Consider the following 23761-nt stretch of genomic DNA (forward strand, 5'->3'; position numbering starts at 1 on the left):
CAAAGAACAAGTCTTCTTCCAAATGAAACATGATTTCCTATAATACCCTTCACACTGACACGCGTTTTCCTGGTAACCACGCGCTGCGCGTAACTTCCCTCCCACACGCTGGAAACGCCATTTTGGCCTCTATCCACGTCACCAATGTGGGCCCAATCCACTGTCAAACCCTAAATGCACAACACATTCACTCTAAATGCATTTCAAACTCAAATCCAAATAAAAAACGGACCTCCTCCATCTACCGGTCCAGAATGCAACACGTGGAAGAATAAAGAAATCACCACCCTCTGTGCCAGATCTTGCGGTCAGCTTTTGGGACAGCTGAGAAAAAAATTTGATCCGTCAGATGATGAATCAAGAACGAATGAACGGTGGATAGAGCTTCCCGGAGCACCCACGGGCAGATCTCATTGCCTTTAAGAAGCGGCTCTTGCCCCTTTCATTCCTCGCACAGATTAGGGTAACCCGAGCTACAAACCCTGAACGCTACGTCTAAACTTTCCGGTTTTCTCTTTCAAATTAGTGTCTCTGCCGGCGGTGCGTGAGGGTTTCCGACAGCGCGTGAAGGTACTGGTCGCGCGTGATTCCCAGTTCACCGCTGACCTATGCGTTGTTCGACCCACATTGGAGAGTTCACGCCGGAGAGACGGTGGAATCTCACCGGACGGCCGTGATTTCGCACTTCTATGGCTTCCGCCGTCCTTGCTAACCGGAACGAACCTAATTGGCCACAGCATAGAGGCGGTGGGGCTGGATTCATGGGAAAAGTACCTTTCTCTAACCCTAACCCTAATTCTAATCCTAAATTAGCAAATAGCAAAAGGACCCAATCGGCGTCCGACGATGCTTCTTCTATCAACCGGCGATCGAACGACGCGGGCGTAAGTCACTCTCAATACGTGTGCTTCAGCATCTCTTCGTGCACAAAGAAGGAGCTCAACGACATAAAAAATCGCCTCGTATCGGAGCTTGAACAGGTTCGCAAGTGCAGGAATCGAATCGAATCTGGCAAGTTACAGCCTGGGCAGAGCTCCAACGGCCACATGAAGAAACCGTCAAGCAAGAAGGTTTCCGGCAACAAGCGACCCTTACCGTTGAATTCCGTGAAGGAAATGAAACGGTCACATTCGGAAGTTGGGAACACGATGAAGAGTTGTTCGCAGATTTTGCAGAAGCTGATGAAACACAAACATGGGTGGATCTTCAATGTTCCTGTCGATGTTGTCGGAATGGGTCTCCACGATTACTATGATATAATTAAGCAACCTATGGATCTGGGTACTGTGAAGTCGAATCTCTCTAAGAGCGTGTACTCCACGCCTTCGGATTTCGCTGCTGATGTGAGGTTAACTTTCAAGAATGCTCTGACTTATAACCCTAAGGGTCATGACGTATACACCATGGCGGAGCAGCTTCTGATGAGGTTTGAGGAGCTGTATCGGCCGATGCGTGACAAATCTGATGGTTGGATCAGACAAGATCAAGATTACGATGAGGAATTGCAGGCCAGTTCTTGGAGCCACGTTGAGCCGCCGGAGAGGGTGAAGAAGAAGGAGAATCCGATCCCTCCTGCGAAATTGCAACAAGAGCCTCCGCAGCCCCCTGCAAGTTCATCAAACCCACCATTGCTGCAGTCTCCGGTGCGCACGCCATCTCCAATGCGAGCCCCTCCTGTGAAGCCTTTGAAACAACCGAAGCCGAAGGCTAAGGACCCCAACAAGAGGGAGATGAGTCTTGAAGAGAAACACAAGCTTGGATTAGGACTGCAGAGTTTGCCAGCAGAGAAAATGGAACAGGTGGTGCAGATCATAAGGAGGAGGAACGGGCATTTGAAGCAGGATGGGGATGAGATCGAGCTTGATATTGAGGCTGTTGACACAGAGACCCTTTGGGAACTTGATCGGTTGGTGACTAATTATAAGAAGATGGTTAGCAAGATTAAGAGGCAGGCATTGATGGGCAATATGAACAACAACAATGAGCAGTCTAGCAGAGGGAATGGGGTAAATTATCTACCTCACTTTTTTTGTTCAATGACTTGCATAATTTGCCTAGACATTGACATTTGGGTTGAATGGGATATTAACTCTGTTGATTTTTTTGTACCATTCAATTGACAGGAATTGGCTGCTAGCGAGAAGATTGATGGGAGTGCAGTTGAGATGAAGAAGTCAAAGGAAGTAGAAGCAGGGGAAGAGGATATTGACATTGGAGACGAGATGCCAATGAGTATGTTCCCCCCTGTGGAGATTGAGAAAGATAAAGATGTTGGTGGAGGGCGTGCCAGTAGTAGTTCTAGTAGCTCAGGCAGTTCAAGCAGTGACTCCTCATCGTCGAGTGGTATTCACTTGCTCTCAGTATAGCCTTTTGGTTTGTGCATGTGAAGCCATGTTTTCCGGTGAAAGAAATGCTAATGTTTAATCGCAATTGCAGATTCGGATTCAGGTAGTTCCTCGGGGAGCGATTCTGAAGCAGACAATGGGCATTTGTAGCAGTCCACCCTTTGTGATTTTGGAACATGATGATCAACTGATCATGTGGGGTAGGCTAATAAAGAAAGTGGCTGCTTTATTTGCTTCCTTTGAGGGCGCTTGATTACATGCACGAGGTATGCTCAACACAAGGCTTTATTCCATTTTGTGTTAGTGTTTGTGACGTTATGGTATGTTAGACTAAATTTGTGATTATGTTTATTTTCAGGGATTGTGGCCGTTGTTTGTTGGTTCGTTTTGGTAGTAGTAACAGTTGGATTGTGGCGTTGACCACTTGCTCCAGGATTTGGTGGCATAGTTGTACAAATGATTTCGAAACTGAAGTAATTGTCAAAACAATCTGTAGGCCAGAAAGTAGGCTTAAATGTGGTGAAAATTCTAGGATAGAATCGTTAAAGATTAGGAATAGATCCGAGAGAATTAGTGTTTTTTGAGTTTACCTTGTACACATTACAAAAGTAAATAGAATGGAACAACAACCTAACCTCCTTTGAAAAAGGCTTTTTTGTTCATTGTGCATTTCAAGTTTTGGGTTTGTTAAATTAGTCAAAAGGACCATTAATTTCTCATTTTTATGTACTCATTTTTCATATCTGAATGTACCGAGCAAGCACAGGCTTGAATATTAAAAACATTATATCACAACAAGTAATAATGGACATGGTAGTACTGTCTGTGTTTTGCCCAGAGAATATGTAGCACCCCCGGCAATGGATGCCAAATTCTTAACTGAATGAAAAATTGTGGAGTATATATATATATATATATATATATATATATATCAACAAAAATGCAAAACAAGAAGCCTTTGAATGAGTATCGCTCGCGGGAGATTATCGAGACAATAAAATTTAAAACCATAAACTCTTTCACCACTCGTAAATAAATAAGTTTACAAAATCCATAGCACGTCCAAAAGACAAACAAAAATAACAACTATTAAACAATTATAAAAGTTTAACCAAAATTTCTTACTGCAAACACCTTAAGGGTGTTCGTAGCACCGTTTTCACCATACAAGTGGCGCAGAATGAATTCTCAGGAATTGCTTTTCATAACGGCGCTGTATTTTCCAACTTGTTTTTTCATCTGTGGAGTGTGGTAATACAGCAAAAGACTTGAGTCGGGCTGTGGAGGCAATTCTAAATGGTGAATGTTTACTTTTCCAGCTTCTTCAAAGTAATGAACTGGTCACCAAGTTGAGCCTCAAGCGCAGCTTCGGTATCAGGTGCCAAAGCTTTAAGAAAATGTTTGGTGAGGTTATGCTTAGACAACATCTCCAAAGCCTTTACATAAAACTTGTGTACCTCTGTCCTTCTTGTCGCTTTACTTGGCACATTAGTCGCTAATTCTTTCATTAGACGCGATAGTTTATCCAAACTGCTCTTAAGAATCTTCTTCGATGCATTCTGTTCATCACTGTTGCCTGATGTCAGCGACTTCATTATTTCCATTACCAAATCAAGAGCCTCCACTCGTCGAAAATCTGACTTTGCACTTCCACACCTCTCCAAAATAAAGCCAAATACACCATGTCCAATCCATGGTCGTCTTCGAAATATTTCTTTCAAAAATCCAGATTTGATTTGAGATTTCTTACTTTCAAAATACCCCACAAGTACGTCGCGGAAAATTTGAATAATCCTCTCCAATTCAGACTGAGAGAAATTCCTTGAATCAATAATTTTCAAAATCCAGAAGGTCGAGGTTTGGGCAAGAGACGAAACCATCTTTTGTCTGTTCGAGGCAGCTGATTGCTTTGATGCAGACTTCTGTCTTTTAAATGGTTTTGAAGCCAGTTTCAGACTTTTTTCTAACAGAGATTCAAGAGTGGACAAATGGACTCCATCACCTTTAGGATAATCCTTTGCTTTAAATATTTGCTTTTGTAATATTCCCCATATACGCTGTCCAAGCTGCTCACTAACTTCAGCTGTGTGAGGGTTAACAAAAGCCTGAGCCAGATTTGAGTAGACCAAAAGAACCTGAGGCTTGCCTGTAGAGTAGCAAAACACCATGACAAATTGAGCAATACACTAGAAGAAGGAAACTTTAAAAGCTTGTCAGAAACTATTGAACCCCTCCAAAAAGCCTGTCTGATGATCAATAATGCTCTTCATTCTTTTGACTCCCAATTTACATATTTAAGAATGCATGGCAATTTAAAACTGTTTACAGCAAAATGTAAATTAGCACTTTTTATTTTTTAGCTTTTCTTACTATATATATGTATATACAACAGGAGAATAGTAGTGCTCTGAGAATAAAGTTAACCCAAGAAGTGAAAAATAATATAAGCAATGTATTCTTACCTGGATTTTCATGAAGGAAAATTTCCAACAATGAAAGGATTCGAAGTTTGAACAACACAAGCTGGGAATGGGCGGTTTCTCCTCCAGCTTGATTTTTCTTTTCTTTAAACATCTGGGCAAGATATGTATCAATCCTGAACATAGCATCATCATCCATCCCACTATCAGAATCATCATCAGAAGCTTCAGAATGGTCATGGTCAGCCTCCTCCACCTCAACTACTGACTCAGAGTCATCTGTCTGCCCATCACTCTCACCTGTTTCACCTGTCTCAGCTTGATCAATTTCCTCTTCAATATTGATGAAGTCATCATCATCCTCATCATCATCTGCACTTGCTGTATCTGGGTGTCTAGCAGGCTTTAACTGTTTCTTAATGACCCGCAACATTTGCATCAGTCCATCATCAGTGATATCACCACAAAAATATTTAAATACCTACACATAGAGCCATGTTAGATAAATAGAAAGCCAGTAGATAAGACATGATATCTAGGTCAAATTAAAATTACAAGTCCAGCCAAAGACAACTATGCCTTCTTAAAGGACATTATCTTCCAACAAATCTCCTAAGCACAATAGTCAATCCATCTCAAACAAATCTACATCACAAGTTCGAAACCCATACCCAACTAAGATTGAATTCATTATACCGATTAGCATGTCCATATCATCCATTCAAGATTTCATTCAAGACAAGCAAATACCAAGCAGGTAAAGCTATTTGAAGTGGGGATATAATACTGGAACAATGGCCTCAATCAACAATAGACAGTTCAAGAATCATAACTGGCATCAACAAGGTGAAAAAATTCATCAAGACTTGCAAATGCTGCTTTTAGATTTTATGGTTACTGCATGACTAAGAAAAACAGAAATCTAGAGGAAGCTGCATTAGGTGTTTAAATTGGGGAGAAGTTTGACCACATACTTTCCATTTTTAATTGAATACCTGAACATCAAGAATCACTATCCCCAAACATGAAATTTACACTTTCCATACATGGTCCTAGGTAAAGGTTTATGTGGTCCTCTTAGCACAATGTTAAGATGCATAGTATGCGTATGCACTGAGGTAATACAATGTGTTATTCTAATCTACTTGATGTACAACTGTGAAGTTGTAAAATATATTTTTCATCATAACCTCTTCAATGAAAGTTGTAAATGATAAACACCACATTTTTCATCATAACCAATTCAATGAAAGTTGTTAAAGATAAACACCCATTTTTCATCATAACCTGTTCTATGGAAGATCGCATAGGAGGTGATGATTGTGGAAGCAGAGAGAGTAATGTATCCACAAGAACGTCCATCAATTCAGGAGCATCATCAGACTCCACATCTTCTCCAGAGGATTCAGGAAGATCAGAACCAGAAAAGGCCTTCTTACAACAAATAATAAGTTCAGATGCAGCTTCCGAGTACTCCCCTGGAGAAAGAAGTACTAGCAGAAGCAGCTGGATGAGCAAGTATCTCAGTGCATGCAATCTATTAGCATTGATGCTACAATCAAGGCTCCTTTCCTGACCACAAAATATAAAAGAGAAGAATATTTAATTTTAAATATATATATTTAATAAATTAAATTATTTCATGGTACAAATACAGAAACACATAGACAGTAAAACACGCTTATAAGAAATTACGTATGCAAATTTCACATAAAAATAACCAGTATCTAAGGTGTACCATCATCCAGTTATTTTTCCTATTTCTGTTTTTGTTTATCAGATTCAACAACTTTTGTATTCTCACCATGTAAATTGCAAGGAACGTATTGGTGTTTCTATCTTTCATATTCCTAACTTTTCATGTAAAGCATGACTAACAATAAACACAAACCGACCCGACTTTTAGCTAGTCTGCTCAGAGACACTAAGAAGCAAAATATACCAGATCTTGGGAAACAATCATATAAGTATAAAAAAGTCTAAAACAAGAAAAGCACAAAATACAGGGAGCGTAGGAAGCCTTACATAAGGCAAGACAACTAACAACAAAACACCATCCTATTCAACTTGAAGATTTCGTGGATTCTCACACATACAACAATATTCATTAGCACATGGAATTACCAAGCTTTCATCATAGTGAGAAAAAAATTAGGAACACATTATCTTTTGTCTAAGCATCAATAGTCGGTCACAGGCATCATTACCTCTTTTGATAATCTTGCTTCCACTGCCTGCAAATTTTTTACTGCCTTTTGGTCCACATCATCTAAAGACCGGAAGAGGGAAACTGAAGGAATGTTGCAAAAGGTGCCAAAGAACTTCATGAAGTATGAACCAAGATCATTTGGCTCGGTGCTATTAGCGACGGGACGAGGGCCCTCCCCTTTCTGAGCATTTGCCAATAACAATTGCAGCTGGTCTATACACATCTTGCAAAGAGAATTCGATGTGGGGGATTTTGGCCACCTGAATTTCTCCTGTAACTCAAACGAAGTTACCTCAGAGCCAAGAGAAGCAGTGAATAGACCCTGAACAGCCAGAAACTTCAAGATTTCTTTCTGTACTCGGAACTTCTCTTCATCATCTAGCTTCAAGAATTTTAAAATACTGGGAAGGGATTCTATTACCCAACTCTTCAAAGAGTCAGAATTCCCATTGGTCCTAGGAGAATCCTTATCCTCAATAGATCCTATTTCAGAATTTTCATCTGTGGTTTGACTCTGATCTGAAGGTTCCTCCACAGCATTACCTTCATCCACAAACAGGTTAATTAAGTTCTGAACAAAAAGCATGCAACCAGGTTCAGTTTTGAACTGTGACATAAAATCTTTAACATGTTTTGTTCGTGTTACGCGATCAAATTTTCCATTGCTGTGCTTCTGAATAGCCACTATAACAGCAACTCTTCTGACATCGTCATCCCCCACCCAATCTGACAACTGTTTAAGAAAGTGCTGAGCTACTTTATACAGCCACGTGTTTTTTGCTGATAGTACATCTACCATGCACTGAACAACTTTATTTGACAGAACAACTGGAAGTAAAGATGCAGGCAGCTTTTGGAGAAGAAGAAACAGAATATCAAAAGCTAAGTGCTTCCGGTCATGAGATGAGAAGAGAAGGGATCCTTCAATAATAATTTCACAAAAAGACTGAAGATTCCTAGCAATCTCTTCATCAGAAGAGCTGGATTTTCGACTCTTTTTGTGTTTCTTTAATGAATTTGAAGCTGATGCTGCATCTTCTAATTGCAAAATAGTATTAGGTAATAGAATATTTATCAAAACTGGCCAAACACTATGAACCCGAGGTTGACAAAATGTTGATTCCTGCCAAATTCAAAAAATACGTGAGAAATTCTTTTAATTACTTTATCCAAAAGAATATTGACCACACATTCATGAATGTATATAATCTACCTTCAAGCAATTACTTAGGGAGGACAAGTGATCGGCAGAGAAAAGCTGGCTAGAGCTGAATGGATTTGGCAGTAACTTTCCAAATATGGAGCTGTCAATAGAAATCTTCTCTCTAAGTTTTAAAGCAAGGAACAAAGCATCAGGATTTCCTACTTCAATAGCAGCTTCAAACCACTCCTGTAGCCCTGGAGCTTCAAGAACATGATTCACCACTGCTTCAACGGGCAACTACAATAATAAAATATGTAATAAGCAATAGCCTTGAAATAATAAGGCCTAAGAGATTAAACATATAGCCTGTAGCAGTGTAAAGTGAGTTTCAGAATAACAAGCAAGTACGGTGACAATTAGTCAAATAACACACTGTATAACAAATGACCAATGACAGAATTTCAAGGTTCGGCGGATGACCCTATCAGAAAATGATATACTTGTATCCTAGACACTTCCAACAATGCAAGTGGCTGTTTGCAAGTGCCTATGAGGACCTATGCACTTGCATGTACGTATACCATGCCAAGGGTAGAAATGTTTGTGAATCATTAAATAGCAGCAAAAGGAGAATAACAAAAGCCTGAGACACAGAAGAAATTGCACAAGCACAAGCAATTTAGTCCTAGAAATAACCAAAATATCCCATAAAAAGGCTCCTTTCACAATATTACAGCTATATTTACTAGGAAACACAGCTATATTTACTAGCACAATATAGAAAATCCCCCCCCCCCACAAAGTTTACACATGTATATGGGTGGATGCAAAAATCCTTTTGCGGAATGTAAATAAAGAATGATCATGTCATGACTAATTGAAACCCAAACCAATCAAAACATACTCATTTTATAGGCAAAATTCTCAAAATTATTGAAACCTTTTCAACTCTAATTGATATACAAACCTTTTCAACCAAGTCCAATATTATTGAAACAGCAGGCTCTTGCAAGTACCGCTTTTTATTTGCAAGGGAGATAAGTACAGTGATAAATTCTCTTATGTAAGGAGTGTTTTTATCTATATTCCACTCCTTTGTAAGTCTTCCTGATCGAGCCAGAGCACCATAAGCAAATAAGCGCCCCAATAGACAATCTTTTGCTTCCTGCAGTTTCACAAGAGTATGCAATATAACACTTATCATGCTAAATGTTCCAAAACAAAATAACCATGAAACTGATGTCTTACCTGGCCCTTCATTGATGAAGTTACTTCCAGCAAATTGACTACAAGTTTAAGGAATGAGTCAATCTTAATGTTAGGAGTGCCAGCTAAAACAGTTAAACCTAAAGCGAAGCCTTGTCGCGCACACTGAAAAGGAAATAAAAAAAAGTGTTATTTAAGCAACAAATCAGCAAGCAAACTTCCAGCGTCAACGAGCAGATTTTACTAATTCCAGAAAAAACCTATACAATCAACATAAAGATAAAAAATTAAACATGATCAGCAATATTTTCCTGACACAGTTCGGAGAGAGAAACGATAATCAAATATCGTGAGATCTCTTTCTAAATAAAAGTTGCAACAAAATGCCTTATATATAATCCATGCTACCTCTAAACAGCGTTTCAAATACAGTAGCCTGAACATTCATCCATGCTTCTTTCATTTAAAAGCTTAAAACATAGCCTTCAAACAATTTAACAGAACGCTTATTATCTAAACGGAAGAAAACACGACACAATGGGGTACCAAAAAAATCATGAAAACGTAAAGCACCCATTCGTATATTTAAAATAAAACACAAAGCTAGTTCCAACACTCCAATGCCCAAAAAAGAACTACATTACACAATACCACAAACCTCTCTGGACGACGAAACACCGCGAATGAGCCTACGAACAGCGTATCTCACAGACGGAGCACAATTATCCAATCCATCGTCTTTATCCGCTTCCAACTTGAATCCTCCCTCGTCATTCTCCTTCTCCTCACGCGCATCATAGGCGTCCTGAACCGCCTTCAACTCCGTCACCATTTGTTTCGCAGCGGCTTGCCTCGCCGCCTCGGATGCCCCCGCCAGGTCCTTGAACACACCAATGTGGAACTCCGGGAGAGCGCCGCCGGCAGTACTAGGAACTGGTTTGGATTCGGAAGCTACAGGCTCGGGTTGCGGGTGTGATGACGTAAGACGGCGCCCTTTGTCCAAGGCTTTGCGCTTCTTCTTCCTCTCCATTGGCTTGACTGAAGGCTCCTGCTGGCCATCACCGGAGGCGGCAGTGTTCTTAGATTTCTTGTTGAGCGGTTTGGGAGAATCGTCGGTGGCGAGGGTTTGCTCCTCCGCGACGGAGCTCCTCTTCTTACTGCTACTACCCATTGGTTTTGCGGCGAAAGACGGCGTCGTTGTGGGGTTTAGGTTAGGGTTAGGGTCCGTTTCGATTCTTAAACCTCTCACTCTCGCTTCTCTCCCAACAACGCTAATGATATTCAAGTCTATGCTTTCTGCCATGTCGGACTCTTTTTATTTATTTCTTTATTTCGAAATACTCCTTTTATTTTTATGAAAAATCTTTTGCATAAAATAACAATAAATAAATATAAGAGACTTTTTTTTTCTAGTTACAGGAATAATATGTGAAATTACAACTAATTGATATAAAATAAATATTATGTGTGTTAATTGAGAGTGCAATAAAAATAAAATATTACTTTTTAAGTCGCGTTTTCTAATTTTAAAAAAATAAATATTTATAAAAATTATATACACAATAATAATTATAAATTGTAAAAGAATTAATTTTTTTTCTCTATACTGAGAGCTTAAAAAAAGCATATATATATATATATAAATATATTAGCATAACATTATAATTCCTATTTTCATTATTTTCCTTTTCTTTTAAAACAAACGCAAATACATTTATATTTTCTATTTTTTTACTATTTATTTGAAACAAACAACTTCGATTTTTTTTATATTTGTTTTTTTTTCCACAACCAAACAGAAGCTTTGAAAACCTTTATCTCACATTATTATCCACCACTAGAAACTTAACACGTGGATTTAAAGAAAAATACTCAACCAATAGGTTCAGTAACCATGATACACAGTCACGTCATGATTATTATTTTACATATTAATATATATATATATATAATTTTATTTAATTTTAAAATCTTATTTCAGAATTTTAAATTTAAAATCTTATTTAAGAATTTTAAATTTAAAATCAGAGATATTTTATGTCTGCGTTAAATGAAGAAAAATTGAAATATAAAATGAAGAGAAACTATGAAAAAAATTAAAGGTAAAGAGTATGAGAAATCAATTTCTAATAGTTATATAGAAATAAAAATGATTACGAAATATGGGTTCATACTCTCTACTTTAACATTCCTCAGAACTTGTTTAAAAAAAAGCAGAAAAAAATACTTTTTTTCTTATTGGGAAATTAAGTTTTCTGTTTTTTTTCCTTCAGACTGTGCTTTTTTTCACAGGCAATTTTTCAACATTAACAAACATACTCATTATATTACACCAATTAGTTTTTTTTTTCAACAGTAAATTCAAAACCAACTACTTAATTAAAAATAAATGAAATATTTGTCTTTAACGTGTAAATATTACTTTAATCCGATGACACTGAGAGAAACTAAAATATATAATAAAAGTTAATTATTTTACCAAACACAAATAAAATTGAATAAATAGATTAATACAACATTTTGTTTCCCTGTTTTTTTTTTCAACCACAGAATATGGAAAAAGACACGACGTTTTGGAGCTAATTATTCAATAATTACTTATTTTTTATTTAATCAAACTTTAATTTGTTTATAATATTTTTTAGAGAAAGAACACACTTTGAATGTATGTTTGCTTTTTGGAGGTGATGAAAATTGAGGGTGGGGTGAATAGATATCACCCTGGTTTGCTTTTATAAGAGTATGAAATTGAGAATGAAATTATAAAAAGTTAAGAGTATTTACATCCTCTTATAATTAAAAAATTAAAAAAAAAAGAATAAAATGAGATAAAAAGACCATGATATCCTTCGTATAATAATATTAATAATAAAAATTATTATTAATAATAATATATATAACATAATATAATTTAAAAAATCATAAATAATATCAAAATTATTTAAATAAATTAATTTAAGTAATAAAATTAATTTAAATTAATAAAATAATAAATTATACTTATATTTAATTACTTATTTAATTTTTATATTTTTTCTTTTATTTATAGATGAAATTTTAAATTATTTTAATTAATAAAAGTATGCACAAAATTAATAAAAACATTTTATATATAAGGATAAACTTATAATCTTACAATTTATTGTATTTAAAATAATTAAAATTTTACAACTATCATATTATCTCAATAAACTTTCTTCAAACATTCACTTTAACATATCCTAACCCAAACACATTCACTTTTTTAACATATCCTAATCCAAACACATTCATTTTTTTCTCATATTTTAATTCAACTTTCCACTCACCAATTCAAAAATTCTAAAAGTATTTGAGTAAAATACTTTACTAAAAGAATAGTTTCATATCTATGATACATTTTTTAAAATAAAATTTTAAAAATTTATCAAACTTTGATAGATCAATACTCACCACGGTTTTTCTCAATGCAGTTTTATTTTTTCTCAAAATAGTGTAATTGGTTTTGATATTTCTTCTGAAAAAAATATTCTATTTCCAGAATAGGTATTTAAGTCGTGCTTATAATACTACAAAAATCGGTTTTTGTAGAGAATTTGTGAAACTTGATAACGACTTCTCTTGTGTTATCTATTATGGGAAACTTATCTATTATGAAAATATTTTTTTCAGAAAATACCAAAACGAATTGTACCATTTAGGAAATAAATCCACGAATGCAAATCGAGCCAATTTTGATTGTGAATGCGTACTTTTTATTTATTAAAAGCTAATTACATATTTAACCTAAATTAATTTTGGTCAATACGAATACGAGTTTCAATTTCTACTAGAAAACGTCTGACATAGTTTGAAGATATATTATATTGAACTAAAAAATTTAATCCTGGAAAAACTAAATGCATTATTGAATTTTTATAAGGACGAAACTTGATCAAAAGAATCTAATCCTGTAAGTAACAGAAGCAAACTATTGACAGTTTCAGCTTATTATGAATCATGGTCATGAACAGAAGCCAAAACTTCGAATATCGTCATTCAAATAGCATAATACTACTACATATTGGAAAGGCCTCAAGGTAAAAAAATGAACTCCAACCTTTAGTACAAAAATAAGTAACCTTATATCATATGCTAAATGAAAAAAAAAAGATGATTGATCTCTCTAATTTATGATCTAGACAATACATCAGAAGAATAAGTGGGATGCAAACCCTTACTCGCCTCACTTCTTGACCTCCTCATATTCTGCCTCTGGAGCCTGGTCACCACCACCCTGTGAACCACCGGCTGAGGAACCACCACTAGAACCACCCGACATGTGCTCCCCAATTTTGGATACAGCTTTGTTTGCAGCGTCAAGCTTTGATTTAATTTCATCAACATTATCCCCTGACATCGCCTTTCTCAAATCCGAAACTGCATCCTCAATTTCTTTGGCCGTTTCACTGGGAATCTTCTCTCTGTATTCACCTAAACTCTTTTCGATGCTATAAGTAGTTGTGTCAGCACTATTTCTAATGTCAATGAGAGTTTTTCTCTCTTGGTCTTTCTGGGCATGCAACTCTGCTTCTTTCACCATCTTTTCAATCTCATCTTCCGAGAGTCCGCCAGATGACCGAATGGTGATTTGTTGTTCTTTCCCAGTAGACTTATCTTTGGCAGAGACGGTAACAATTCCATTGGCATCAATGTCAAACGTGACCTCAATCTGAGGAAGACCTCTGGGAGCAGGAGGGATACCAACAAGGTCAAATTCTCCAAGCATTTTGTTGTCTGAAGCCATTTCCCGCTCACCTTGTAGCACCTTGATACCTACCTGAGTTTGATTGTCAGCTGCAGTTGAAAAGACCTGAAACAATGATACAAGTCAGAAAAGATTCAACAACATAGCCATGTACTAAGTTAAAAAGCCTGTATATTTAAACCTTGACTGTCTATATATTACGGTAGATGCACTATTCTTCACGGGGGCCTTTAATTAAACAACATTTCATCAACCTCGTGTATATTGACTGTATATGTGTGATTTCCATGTTAAATTAGAAAGAAATTTCTTAAGAAAACGCTAGTAGAATTAAGGATTACCTGACTCTTCTTAGTGGGAATAGTAGTGTTGCGGTTGATCAACCTAGTAAAGATACCACCCAAAGTCTCAATACCCAGAGAAAGCGGTGTTACATCCAGGAGTAGTAGCTCTTTAACATCTCCACGAAGGATACCACCTTGGATTGCCGCCCCCATGGCAACTGCCTCATCAGGGTTTACTCCTTTACTGGGAGATTTTCCAAAGATATTTAAAACCACCTCTTGGACTTTAGGTACCCTAGTCATCCCTCCAACAAGAAGAACCTCATCAACATCCTTGATAGAGACGTTAGCATCCTTCAAGCAGCTTTTGCAGGGTGCCTTGGTCCTTTCGATCAAGTGATTTACCAAAGCCTCAAACTTAGATCTAGTCAATGTTATGTTCAGATGCTTAGCACCAGAAGCATCAGCAGTAATGAAAGGCAGGTTGATCTCAGTTTGAGATGTTGAAGACAGCTCTATCTTAGCTTTCTCAGCAGCTTCACGAAGCCTCTGAAGTGCAAGCCTGTCCTTTGAAAGGTCAATACTCTCGGTTCTTTTAAATTCGTTCACCAGAAAATCCAACAAGGCATTGTCAAAATCCTCTCCTCCCAAGAAAGTGTCACCATTTGTTGCTTTCACCTTAATATGAAGATGTTGTCAGTACAATTTTGTCCTATTATTCATTTTGACAGGTTAAGAAGGAATGGAAGACGTAGAAGAAATAAATCAGCATACCTCAAACACACCATTCGAAATTTCTAAGATGGATACATCAAATGTTCCACCTCCAAGGTCAAAAACAGCAATGAGACCCTCCTTGTTGTTCATCCCGTAAGAAAGTGCAGCAGCAGTGGGTTCATTGATTATTCGCTGCACATCAAGACCTGCAATTCTACCAGCATCTTTTGTTGCCTGCCTCTGAGCATCATTGAAGTAGGCCGGTACAGTAATTACCGCCTTCGAAACTGACTTTCCAAGATAAGCTTCAGCAGTTTCCTTCATCTTGGTGAGAACAAAGGCACCAATTTGGCTAGGAGAATACTGTTGTCCATTAGCCTCAACCCACGCATCACCATTTGGAGCCTTAACAATCTTGAACGGAACCATTTTCATCTCTTTTTGTGTTTGAGGATCATCAAAGCGTCTACCTATTAGACGCTTGGTACCAAAGACAGTGTTTGTCGGGTTAGTTACGGCTTGACGTTTGGCTGGGGTACCAACAAGCAGCTCCCCTTTCTGGTTAAAAGCAACCACAGATGGTGTTGTTCTAGCACCCTCCGAATTCTCGATAACTTTGGGGTTCTGAAAAGATATATCTTGAGTCAGCACAACTAACATATATACACGAACGAACAATCCAAAAGTGAAAACGCATTACTGTTACCTTTCCTTCCATGACGGAAACACATGAATTGGTTGTACCTAAATCAATACCAATGACATCATTTCCAGCAGGTCTCGAACTGCGGTGAAGATGAAATCACAGTGAGTAATTTTGATAAACACCAAATGAGTAGGATTATTACAAAACCATTACAACAAATCACACCTGAATGGTCGAGCCAAACAAGACCACTTTTGAGCTACATATGCTGGCTTAGTGCTTCCCGTCAACTGCATAACAATGCGAAAGTAAAATAAAAATCTTCTTCCAAAACTATAGTTGCCACACATTATTCAGAACAGAACTCAATGGACAACGACAACAACCCGAGTACTTCTTGGAGTACCCAGAAGTCCAAGAAAATTTAAAAGAAAGGACAACGAGGTTTAAGGTTAGATGTAGAATAAAACAATTAAAGAATTGCTAGAAAAGTAGGCCATGATTCATGAAAAACACAGGTTATAATTTATAAAAGCAGTATCATTGAGCAGCTACGAAGTCCACAAAACACGGAAGATTTTGAAAAATCTCGAGCCAGTACAATAACTGCTTATGTAACCCGTATAAAACTTTTGCATAAAAATCACATTCATAACGCAGCTTCTAAAGAAGCAAATTCAAGGATCTAGAGCATATGTTCTTCCTTAACCATAAGTTTCTTCACAGCGACACATCGATATCCCACAACCAGGAAAACACTAGATAAAGAATTTCAATATTTCAATAACGAACAAATAGAAATCTAAAATTCTAAACAATTAGAGCAAAACCTGATCAAAATGAAGAAATAAATAGCTCAAAACAAAACATAAGGAACAGAAATAGATAAGGCCTGGAGTAATCAAATCGGAAAAGGTAACATGGAGCAGCCATCAAAACAAGTAATCATATAAATAATGAAAAGAAGAAGGCATGGAAGAGGCGAAGGTGCTACCGAGCGGTAAGCAGAGAAGGTGGCGGAGGCGACATCGCGGCGGCGGAGAGAGCGGAGCACGGCAGCCATAGCCGGGAGGGAAGATTGATCAGAAGGGAAATGAAGAGACGAGAAGGTGGTGAGATGGGTTTTTATATCTCTGAGAAGAGAAGGGTTTAGGGTTTTGGTCCTTGTAATGGCAAAAGAAAAAGAAAACGATGTCGGTTCTAGAGGAAGGTGGCAGATTATTCTAGTTCTTCTACTTTGAATGAGAGAGAAACTCAGAGAACGAAGGTTCTAGATGATCTCCCCCAAACGGTGTCGTGTCAGGGTGTTTGGTTGGGTTATGTGACACGTAGAACTACCCACACAACTCCTTCATTGGTTGTTTTGACATTGTCATAATTCTATAATTAGGCAAAATGTGATGGAGTACATGTTTATGACACACTAAATACTACTGAATACTATATTTCAAGAAATTATATGTTGCCAATTTTAAGTAGAGAATTTTTTTTTTCTTTCCATTTTCATATTTAGGAGTAAAAGTGAACTTACTGAAGAAGTAAAAGAAAAATTACCATCCAAGTTTTGAGAAATCCAAAATAAATATAATTTAAAATTTTTTTAAAATGTAAGATACATATACACAAATTTATATATTATATAGTTATGAATTATATAAACTGATAGTAAAGATTTGTATAGATTTGTATACATAATTATGTTTCAGTTTTGTAAAAAAAGATATTTATACGTAATAAATATTTTTTGAATTAGACATGTATGTCAGGTCAACATCCGATACGTATATCCGACACGAAAACATCTTAAATGACGTGTCCGACCTCATAGGTCACAAGACAAATTAAACAATTAATCTTTTTTCTTGAAGTTCGAGTTATTGTATTTTTCACTTCAAGAAACATCAAGTATTTATCAGCTAAATTCTACAGACAAAACAAGAAAAGGGGAATTAAAATTTCCCATTGATTAAAGAAAATCGATACCAATTGTTTGACTGTTTCTCGTGAGAAAAATAGAAATTTATTGTGCAGAAGAATAGTAATTACAATCCCAGGGAAGCAACTTGGCATGGTTATCCATGATCTATTGACAATATTAGAAACTAAAACCAAAAAAGAAAATTACACTGTACAAGTTTGAAATGAGGCATAACAGAAAGTAATAGATCCACGTCTCCTCTTCTAAACGTGGGGGAGGGGGACAATGAAAGAATAAGCAACATAGCTTAGCTTTATCACAATCTCCATCTAACTCTATCTGAGAAGGGTGCTTCATGAGAATTTCATTTAGATTTCAGATGATTGTTTTGCTGACAACAATTGTCAGTTTATTAAGTTTGTTATGTATGTGTCCTTGAAAAGCAGCTGATAAAATTGCTTTCAAGCGAGTTTAATGTTGTTCATTCGAAGATGGAATAGGCAATGATGACATGAACCATTAAATCCGAAGATAGCCCCCTCTGTCCTGATCTCCCATTCTAAGTGATCTCCTCAGCAATGACTTCCTGTTCAGTGACCAGGTTCTGCTCAGAGCTCTCTTATTTCGCCATGCAGCAGCTACACGGGTATAAATGGCCGGGAAAATGAAGCAGAGTAGTACAAGAAATAACATTGCAACGCAGAGTAAGATGACATTGCGGAAACCATCTTTTAGATCTGGGGCATTTTGACCTGTCCATGGAACTCCTCCAACATTCATGCCAAAGACTGCAATAAGAGTTCAAAAATAAGAAAAAATCAAACCAGTATGAATAGCCAGTAGATATTGATAACAAAAAGTTCATAACAAATATAAACTGATTAAGCATCGGTGGTTAATAAGAGTTGACCGTTGGAGGGAGTGCTTGTGAAGTTTCAGTGACACCAGGTAAATATCGGTGCAAAAGGTTTCATGTTTACAGGCAAAACAAATTCACATCCAAACTAATAAATTAGCTTTTAAGTCAAAGGCAAAATGGAAGCGGGTTTTTATTAAGACTAAGATGAATCCAAACATGCAATTTGTTGTGGATCATGATTGTGTACTTCTATAAACAAGTAAAAATTAGTGATGTCACACCCCCGTTATGTTTTCCGTTATAACTCTATAAAGGACTTCTGGAGTCTGGAATATGATCCGTTATTTGATATCGATAACACTGGTGATGGTGATGTGTAATTGTAAAGGAGAAAAGTTGCTTAAAATGTCGGATTAAGATGTCACGTTGGGGAGAAGAGTTTGTTGAGAGGTGAAAAATAAAACTGAGTTGTGCATGATGGTGGCACCAACTTAAAACGTATCCTTAAAAAGTAAGTCTAAGTCAAACTGAATTCATAAAACCTGCTGCGAAAAATTATCTCCACTCGTATACTTTTTGGCAAATGGCATTATTTGCCGTCAATGTAAGATTTGAATTTTGGATAACATGCTGAGTGACCCTTTTAATAGATCTAGAGAAGACCCTTGCAATGTTTTAAGTTTAACAGTCTGTAAATCAAGGATTTGTGTTTATCTGAACACATGTAAAAAAGACAAGAAAAAGAAATGTATTGGGTTGAGATGCTCTAACCTCCTGTAATGATTGACAGAGGAAGGAATATTATTGAAAGGAAAGAGAGATAATACAGCTTCCTGTTTATTTGCTCCGACTGCCAGCTGTCTAGACTGGCCTGAATTGCTGTGACACGATTTACTATAAACCCTACATTCTCCTTCATCCTCCTTAACCTCCCAATTAGTTCTTCAAGGGAAACAAGGTCATCACTGGCAAACCATTTTTTTGAAGAGCATTTTTCTTTGACTCGGAGATATACTTGCTCCCCATGGGCAATCACCTGAATAGAAATTTAATTAATACAAAACCAAAAGGAAATTTAGTCCATACAATTAAATTTTGATTTGATAAATATGAGAACATATCATATAGAAACAGTCATGTCATTCCAATCATGGTGAGGGTTCTCATTGACACTCTGTTCTTTCCTTGTTCATTTTCCCCTCTAATACAATAAAGCAGAGAATCATTGTCCAGTAACAATTATGTTTACATAAAGCCTAGCTATTTTTTCTTTGAAAGTAAATTTGAGTAAGCTGTTAGAATTGTGACAAAAGGAAAATGGACACCCTATTTTCCTGCATGCAGAATGAAGCACGTAACTATCCTTCTAAACCCTCTCTCTCCCAGATCTGTCTGCATTTATGAATTCAAAAGACACCCTTATTCAATCTTGATGCCATTGAATATACTATGATGATGAAATTACAATCCTTATGCCTTGATCACAAAACTAAGATGTTTAATTATTCATGATCACTAATAGAATGAGCTTAAATAAGATTTATTTAAATTACAGCTTGATGCTTTTTTATCAGAGGCAGTGAACAGATGATCGATATAACCTGCAAGAGACGCTGCAAATTAATATGCAGTTTGGGGAATCTTCTGTCATCTAGCATTTGTTTCTTCAGAGCATAACCACCTACATTAAGCAGAACAATTGTTCCTTACTCCATCCTATAAAACCATTACAAAATATCGCACATCGAGGAAGTAGCCCAGAAGAAACTTGAACAAAACATGTTGGAAGCAGAAAATTCAGTTTTCTTTAAGATAAATCAGAGCTATGCAAGGAATTACTCCCCTATTTTGACTTTTTGGCTAGGGACTGCGGTGTAAACAATAAACAACTTCGTGTGCATCCAAAACAGTCACTTTTTGCAAACAGTATGCTCTAAAAGGTATTCACGTGGCCTCCTCATTGCATAATAATGGACAAAACATTTAAAGGTACGAATAACTTGCCAAGCATATGATGACCTCGAACACTACACTTAACAAAGAAAGGACGCACAATGATGCATGTGCAAGGATATCAATGCCTTATTTTGGTGTCAAAATATATTACGTGGGCCTTGAAATGTATGGACATATATATAGGCTTTCACAAAATCAATAATCATATTACCATTAAGTAAATGTATGCCTAACTAAGAAAAAATATGAAGCAAATCTTTTGGACATCACACAAAATTTGGTGAAATACATGGATTTCACCCAAAACAAAAAGTGTGTTATTTATTTACATTTCTCTTTTCCCGATAAATAGTTAGTAATTTGTTCCATCAGATTAATAATCCATTGAGATACACATACACCCCCATTCCATACCTCGTGGATACTGGTACTGCATGGATTTCACCCAAAATAAAAAGTGAGTTGTTTACATTTCCCTTTTACTGATAACTAGTTAGTAATTTGTTCCATTAGATTAATAGTCCACTGAGATAAATGCAAGAATAAACAAGCCAACAATGAAAAAACTAGTAGTGCACCATATAACATCTTTCCAAGGACAAACGTCATTAAGATACTAGATAAAGAAATCATTTAATTCAGTTAACAGGCATGAAAGAAACCATCAGAAAGAGGCTTTGGGGTAACGCTTTTAGTTGCAACTTGGTCTCTTTCATCTCTTCTCATGCACAAAAGATAACAACTTAAATTTGTGTTGTCATTTTCAATGTCTACAAACTAACACAGACTGTTGGATTATATTCACTTAATGTCATCAACAAATTTCGTTGAATAAAATCAGAGGTAGAAATATCAAACAAATTAATCATCAAAAACTTCAAAATGGCATCTGATAGACAATCAAGCCTTGGAGTATGTCTAAATTCACATCAGTATTCTTTTTAAGTCAGTTTATAGAAAGTTAAAAACTGAGGCATTCTTTCAGGAATCAAGAATAGCATGAATTTGTAACTGGAACTCTGACGAGTACTGAAAGTTCAGAACAAATAGAGGGGGCGAGGATTGAGGAAGAGTATCATGGAAATTACCTTTATCCAAGTCCAGCTCCACAGAGTCCAACTCCATCTCAAGCTTAGTCACAAAATCTTGAAGCTGATCTACATGAGTGTCAATTATGTGGACTACAAGATTTGAGACAGATCTGGGAACAGGGTTGTCAGCTTCCTCAGAGTGATTCATAGTCAATAAAAATTCAAGAACATGCTCCTTGATCACTATCCCCCTTCTTTCCTCCTGCTGACCTCTTATAGAAGAGGAACTTTCAAGAGTAGGAATCTCTGAAAGAAGAGATTCACCCACGCGTGAGAAGCCTAACCTGGGCACACGTCCCAAGGACACGGTAATTACAGAATGTTCAGTAACTCTAGCAGCAATCCTAAATGTGAAGTCACTGGAGGGAGGACCCGGAGAATTAACACGGAAGACAAGCGCCCCATCTACATGAGCACAAAAGGGCCCGTTGCTAACAAGTGCAAGAATGTCTTGGAGTTTCAAAGGGGGGCAGAAAACACCAATCAGGGTTTCTGCAGATTGTGCCAACTTCTGATTTCCTTTCGGTAATTCCAAATGGTACCAAGAAAACTCCTTCCCTCGGCCTTCCCCTAACCCCAGTTCCTTCTCTTCTTTCTGAAAAAGGTCTGCCAGATCCCAATCCTTAAGAAAAAAGTTCCCTGAGCCATCAAATATATAAGCTCTCTTCCTCACCAAGCCTGCAGGATTACCAGGGTAGACACGGCGATCCCTGAGGGGAAGCCGTCCAGAAGTTTCACCATTCATCTCCTCACCAACCCCATTCTCCATAACTCTATGCTGAGCTAGTTCCATAAACCTCCCGCAGCAACCCCGAATACCCTCCCAACTAATGAACAAAAAATGATAGGTAATAAACAACAAGATCCAAAAACCCCAACTCAGAGACTAAATTTTCCTATCTCATAAACTTGACAATTCAAATCTCACGTCCTTTAGAACAACCAACAACCAATGAATGCGATATTATTCGCAATCTCAAAACCAAAGTCAACAAATCCAACGCAATCCAATTAATTGATCCAAATCTAAATTGGTTGAAATTAAGGCACACCTAGAATTCTACCCAAACATCTAACAACCCCCAATAGGTAGGTTTACACTAATCTTCTAACAAAAGCCACCAAGCTCACTACGAACCAAACCCTGAACCAAAGTTGCAGTCTTTCAGATTCTATTCAACTCAGCCAAATCAAAACAAACAAAAAAAGCACTCAAGAAGAAATGCATTACCTCGTTGAATGCCCAGATTGTGAAACTGACGAATGAATTTCCAAAAACCTCAAACGTTGAACCCGGCTAAAGCGAAAGCAACTGGGTATTGACAAGTTCAAAAGGGTAAGAGGATTATTCGTCCCTTTTTGTTGGCAATAACAGAGGGGATTTGAAGATGAAAAACTAATTAACTAGTACCAGAATATGAATTGTAATGTACAATAGTTGAGGTTCTTGGAAACTTCCCCTTGCTATAAAAATTCAATTCTTATCTTTCCCCGGTAGCAGTTATGAACTCCCAGATTTGCATTTCTCTATAACATTGAAAATTTGTTCTGACGCAAAATTACTATTTTATAGTTTATGCCTTATTATAGTATAATATCAAACATTAATCATTCCAAATTCGCCTAGAGACACAAGTCATTGTCTCATCTCTTATTTACAATCTCTTTTACTTTTTGACGTCAAGATAAATTTTTAAATTAAATGTATTATTCCATAATTAATATATAATTAACGCTTTATTAAACTTTGATGTTAATATCTTAGGTTAAAAAGTGATTAACGCGTATGTAATGTAACTCAAGGATACTTATTATTATTATTTTACCTTAGGTAGTGATTGACACGACTACAACGGATAGACATGTCATCTTTTCTGTAACAATTAGAAAATATAGTAATAGATCCAATAATTTTGAAAAATTAAAGAATTAAATATATAGTTAAACTTTTTACATAGACTAAAGTTATACATTTGAAAAATTATAGAGATAAAAAGAATTTATATTTTTTATTAATTTAGTTATATGTTATGTATTTTTTAATTACTATTAAAATATGTTTAGTCGGTCAAAGAAATTCAAACTCAATAATATTTCAATTTTTAAAAACTACCCAGATACCATGTAAGATTTTTAAAATTTGGAAAATATCATTTACCAAACACTTAAAAATTAATTTAATTTAATTTATTCATGTAATTTTCCCTTATAATCTGTTAAACAATAAAGATAAAGATAAT

General features: G+C 36.5%; 4 protein-coding genes across 7 annotated transcripts; 1 reads left to right on the forward strand and 3 right to left on the reverse strand.

Moving 5' to 3' along the window:
• The first annotated feature begins 444 nt into the window (after window positions 1–444).
• On the forward strand, window positions 445–2993 carry LOC137832730 (transcription factor GTE7-like). The gene is made up of 4 exons (XM_068641045.1): window positions 445–2006; window positions 2124–2343; window positions 2437–2611; window positions 2704–2993. Exons 1-3 carry the CDS (start codon window positions 690–692, stop codon window positions 2493–2495), a joined length of 1596 nt encoding a protein of 531 aa, XP_068497146.1. The 5' UTR covers window positions 445–689; the 3' UTR covers window positions 2496–2611; window positions 2704–2993.
• Window positions 2994–3345: 352 nt separating this feature from the next.
• On the reverse strand, window positions 3346–10639 carry LOC137832729 (rDNA transcriptional regulator pol5). Its single transcript, XM_068641044.1, has 8 exons — window positions 9983–10639; window positions 9367–9489; window positions 9086–9283; window positions 8188–8415; window positions 6973–8097; window positions 6053–6337; window positions 4808–5246; window positions 3346–4491 (listed from the first exon to the last, which is right to left on the reverse strand). Exons 1-8 carry the CDS (start codon window positions 10625–10627, stop codon window positions 3653–3655), a joined length of 3882 nt encoding a protein of 1293 aa, XP_068497145.1. The 5' UTR covers window positions 10628–10639; the 3' UTR covers window positions 3346–3652.
• Window positions 10640–13314: 2675 nt separating this feature from the next.
• LOC137832728 (heat shock 70 kDa protein, mitochondrial) lies at window positions 13315–17141 on the reverse strand. Its single transcript, XM_068641043.1, has 6 exons — window positions 16692–17141; window positions 15923–15987; window positions 15758–15836; window positions 15109–15675; window positions 14392–15012; window positions 13315–14155 (listed from the first exon to the last, which is right to left on the reverse strand). The coding sequence occupies exons 1-6, from the start codon at window positions 16758–16760 to the stop codon at window positions 13529–13531; spliced, it is 2028 nt and encodes a 675-aa protein (XP_068497144.1). The 5' UTR covers window positions 16761–17141; the 3' UTR covers window positions 13315–13528.
• A 496-nt stretch (window positions 17142–17637) lies between these two features.
• On the reverse strand, window positions 17638–23081 carry LOC137832732 (uncharacterized). 4 transcript variants are annotated; one of them, XM_068641048.1, is made up of 6 exons: window positions 22933–23081; window positions 22753–22833; window positions 21519–22665; window positions 20076–20155; window positions 19246–19510; window positions 17638–18403 (listed from the first exon to the last, which is right to left on the reverse strand). In XM_068641048.1, exons 3-6 carry the CDS (start codon window positions 22312–22314, stop codon window positions 18135–18137), a joined length of 1410 nt encoding a protein of 469 aa, XP_068497149.1. In that variant the 5' UTR covers window positions 22315–22665; window positions 22753–22833; window positions 22933–23081; the 3' UTR covers window positions 17638–18134. The 4 variants fall into 4 exon arrangements, with proteins under 4 accessions (XP_068497149.1, XP_068497150.1, XP_068497148.1 ...); XM_068641049.1 differs by having other exon boundaries at window positions 21519–22348; window positions 22933–23073; XM_068641047.1 differs by having other exon boundaries at window positions 22753–22980.
• Window positions 23082–23761: the final 680 nt, after the last annotated feature.

The sequence above is a fragment of the Phaseolus vulgaris genome, chromosome 6, assembly GCF_000499845.2.
Source record: "Phaseolus vulgaris cultivar G19833 chromosome 6, P. vulgaris v2.0, whole genome shotgun sequence".
Classification (NCBI taxonomy): domain Eukaryota; kingdom Viridiplantae; phylum Streptophyta; class Magnoliopsida; order Fabales; family Fabaceae; genus Phaseolus; species Phaseolus vulgaris.

Excerpts from the sequence above, each read along its gene's own strand:
- LOC137832730 (XM_068641045.1), top strand. The coding sequence starts at position 690 with ATGGCTTCCGCCGTCCTTGCTAACCGGAACGAACCTAATTGGCCACAG. Across the intron at positions 2,007-2,123 it reads AGTCTAGCAGAGGGAATGGG|GAATTGGCTGCTAGCGAGAA; the intron begins GTAAATTATCTA and ends TTCAATTGACAG. Across the intron at positions 2,344-2,436 it reads TGACTCCTCATCGTCGAGTG|ATTCGGATTCAGGTAGTTCC; the intron begins GTATTCACTTGC and ends TCGCAATTGCAG.
- LOC137832729 (XM_068641044.1), bottom strand. The coding sequence starts at position 10,627 with ATGGCAGAAAGCATAGACTTGAATATCATTAGCGTTGTTGGGAGAGAA. Across the intron at positions 9,284-9,366 it reads CTTCATCAATGAAGGGCCAG|GAAGCAAAAGATTGTCTATT; the intron begins GTAAGACATCAG and ends GTGAAACTGCAG. Across the intron at positions 6,338-6,972 it reads AAGCAAGATTATCAAAAGAG|GAAAGGAGCCTTGATTGTAG; the intron begins GTAATGATGCCT and ends TTTTGTGGTCAG.
- LOC137832728 (XM_068641043.1), bottom strand. The coding sequence starts at position 16,760 with ATGGCTGCCGTGCTCCGCTCTCTCCGCCGCCGCGATGTCGCCTCCGCC. Across the intron at positions 15,837-15,922 it reads TGTTTGGCTCGACCATTCAG|TTCGAGACCTGCTGGAAATG; the intron begins GTGTGATTTGTT and ends TCTTCACCGCAG. Across the intron at positions 15,013-15,108 it reads TTTCGAATGGTGTGTTTGAG|GTGAAAGCAACAAATGGTGA; the intron begins GTATGCTGATTT and ends CTTCATATTAAG.
- LOC137832732 (XM_068641048.1), bottom strand. The coding sequence starts at position 22,314 with ATGGAACTAGCTCAGCATAGAGTTATGGAGAATGGGGTTGGTGAGGAG. Across the intron at positions 20,156-21,518 it reads GGAGCTGGACTTGGATAAAG|GTGGTTATGCTCTGAAGAAA; the intron begins GTAATTTCCATG and ends TGCTTAATGTAG. Across the intron at positions 18,404-19,245 it reads TCTGTCAATCATTACAGGAG|TCTTTGGCATGAATGTTGGA; the intron begins GTTAGAGCATCT and ends CTCTTATTGCAG.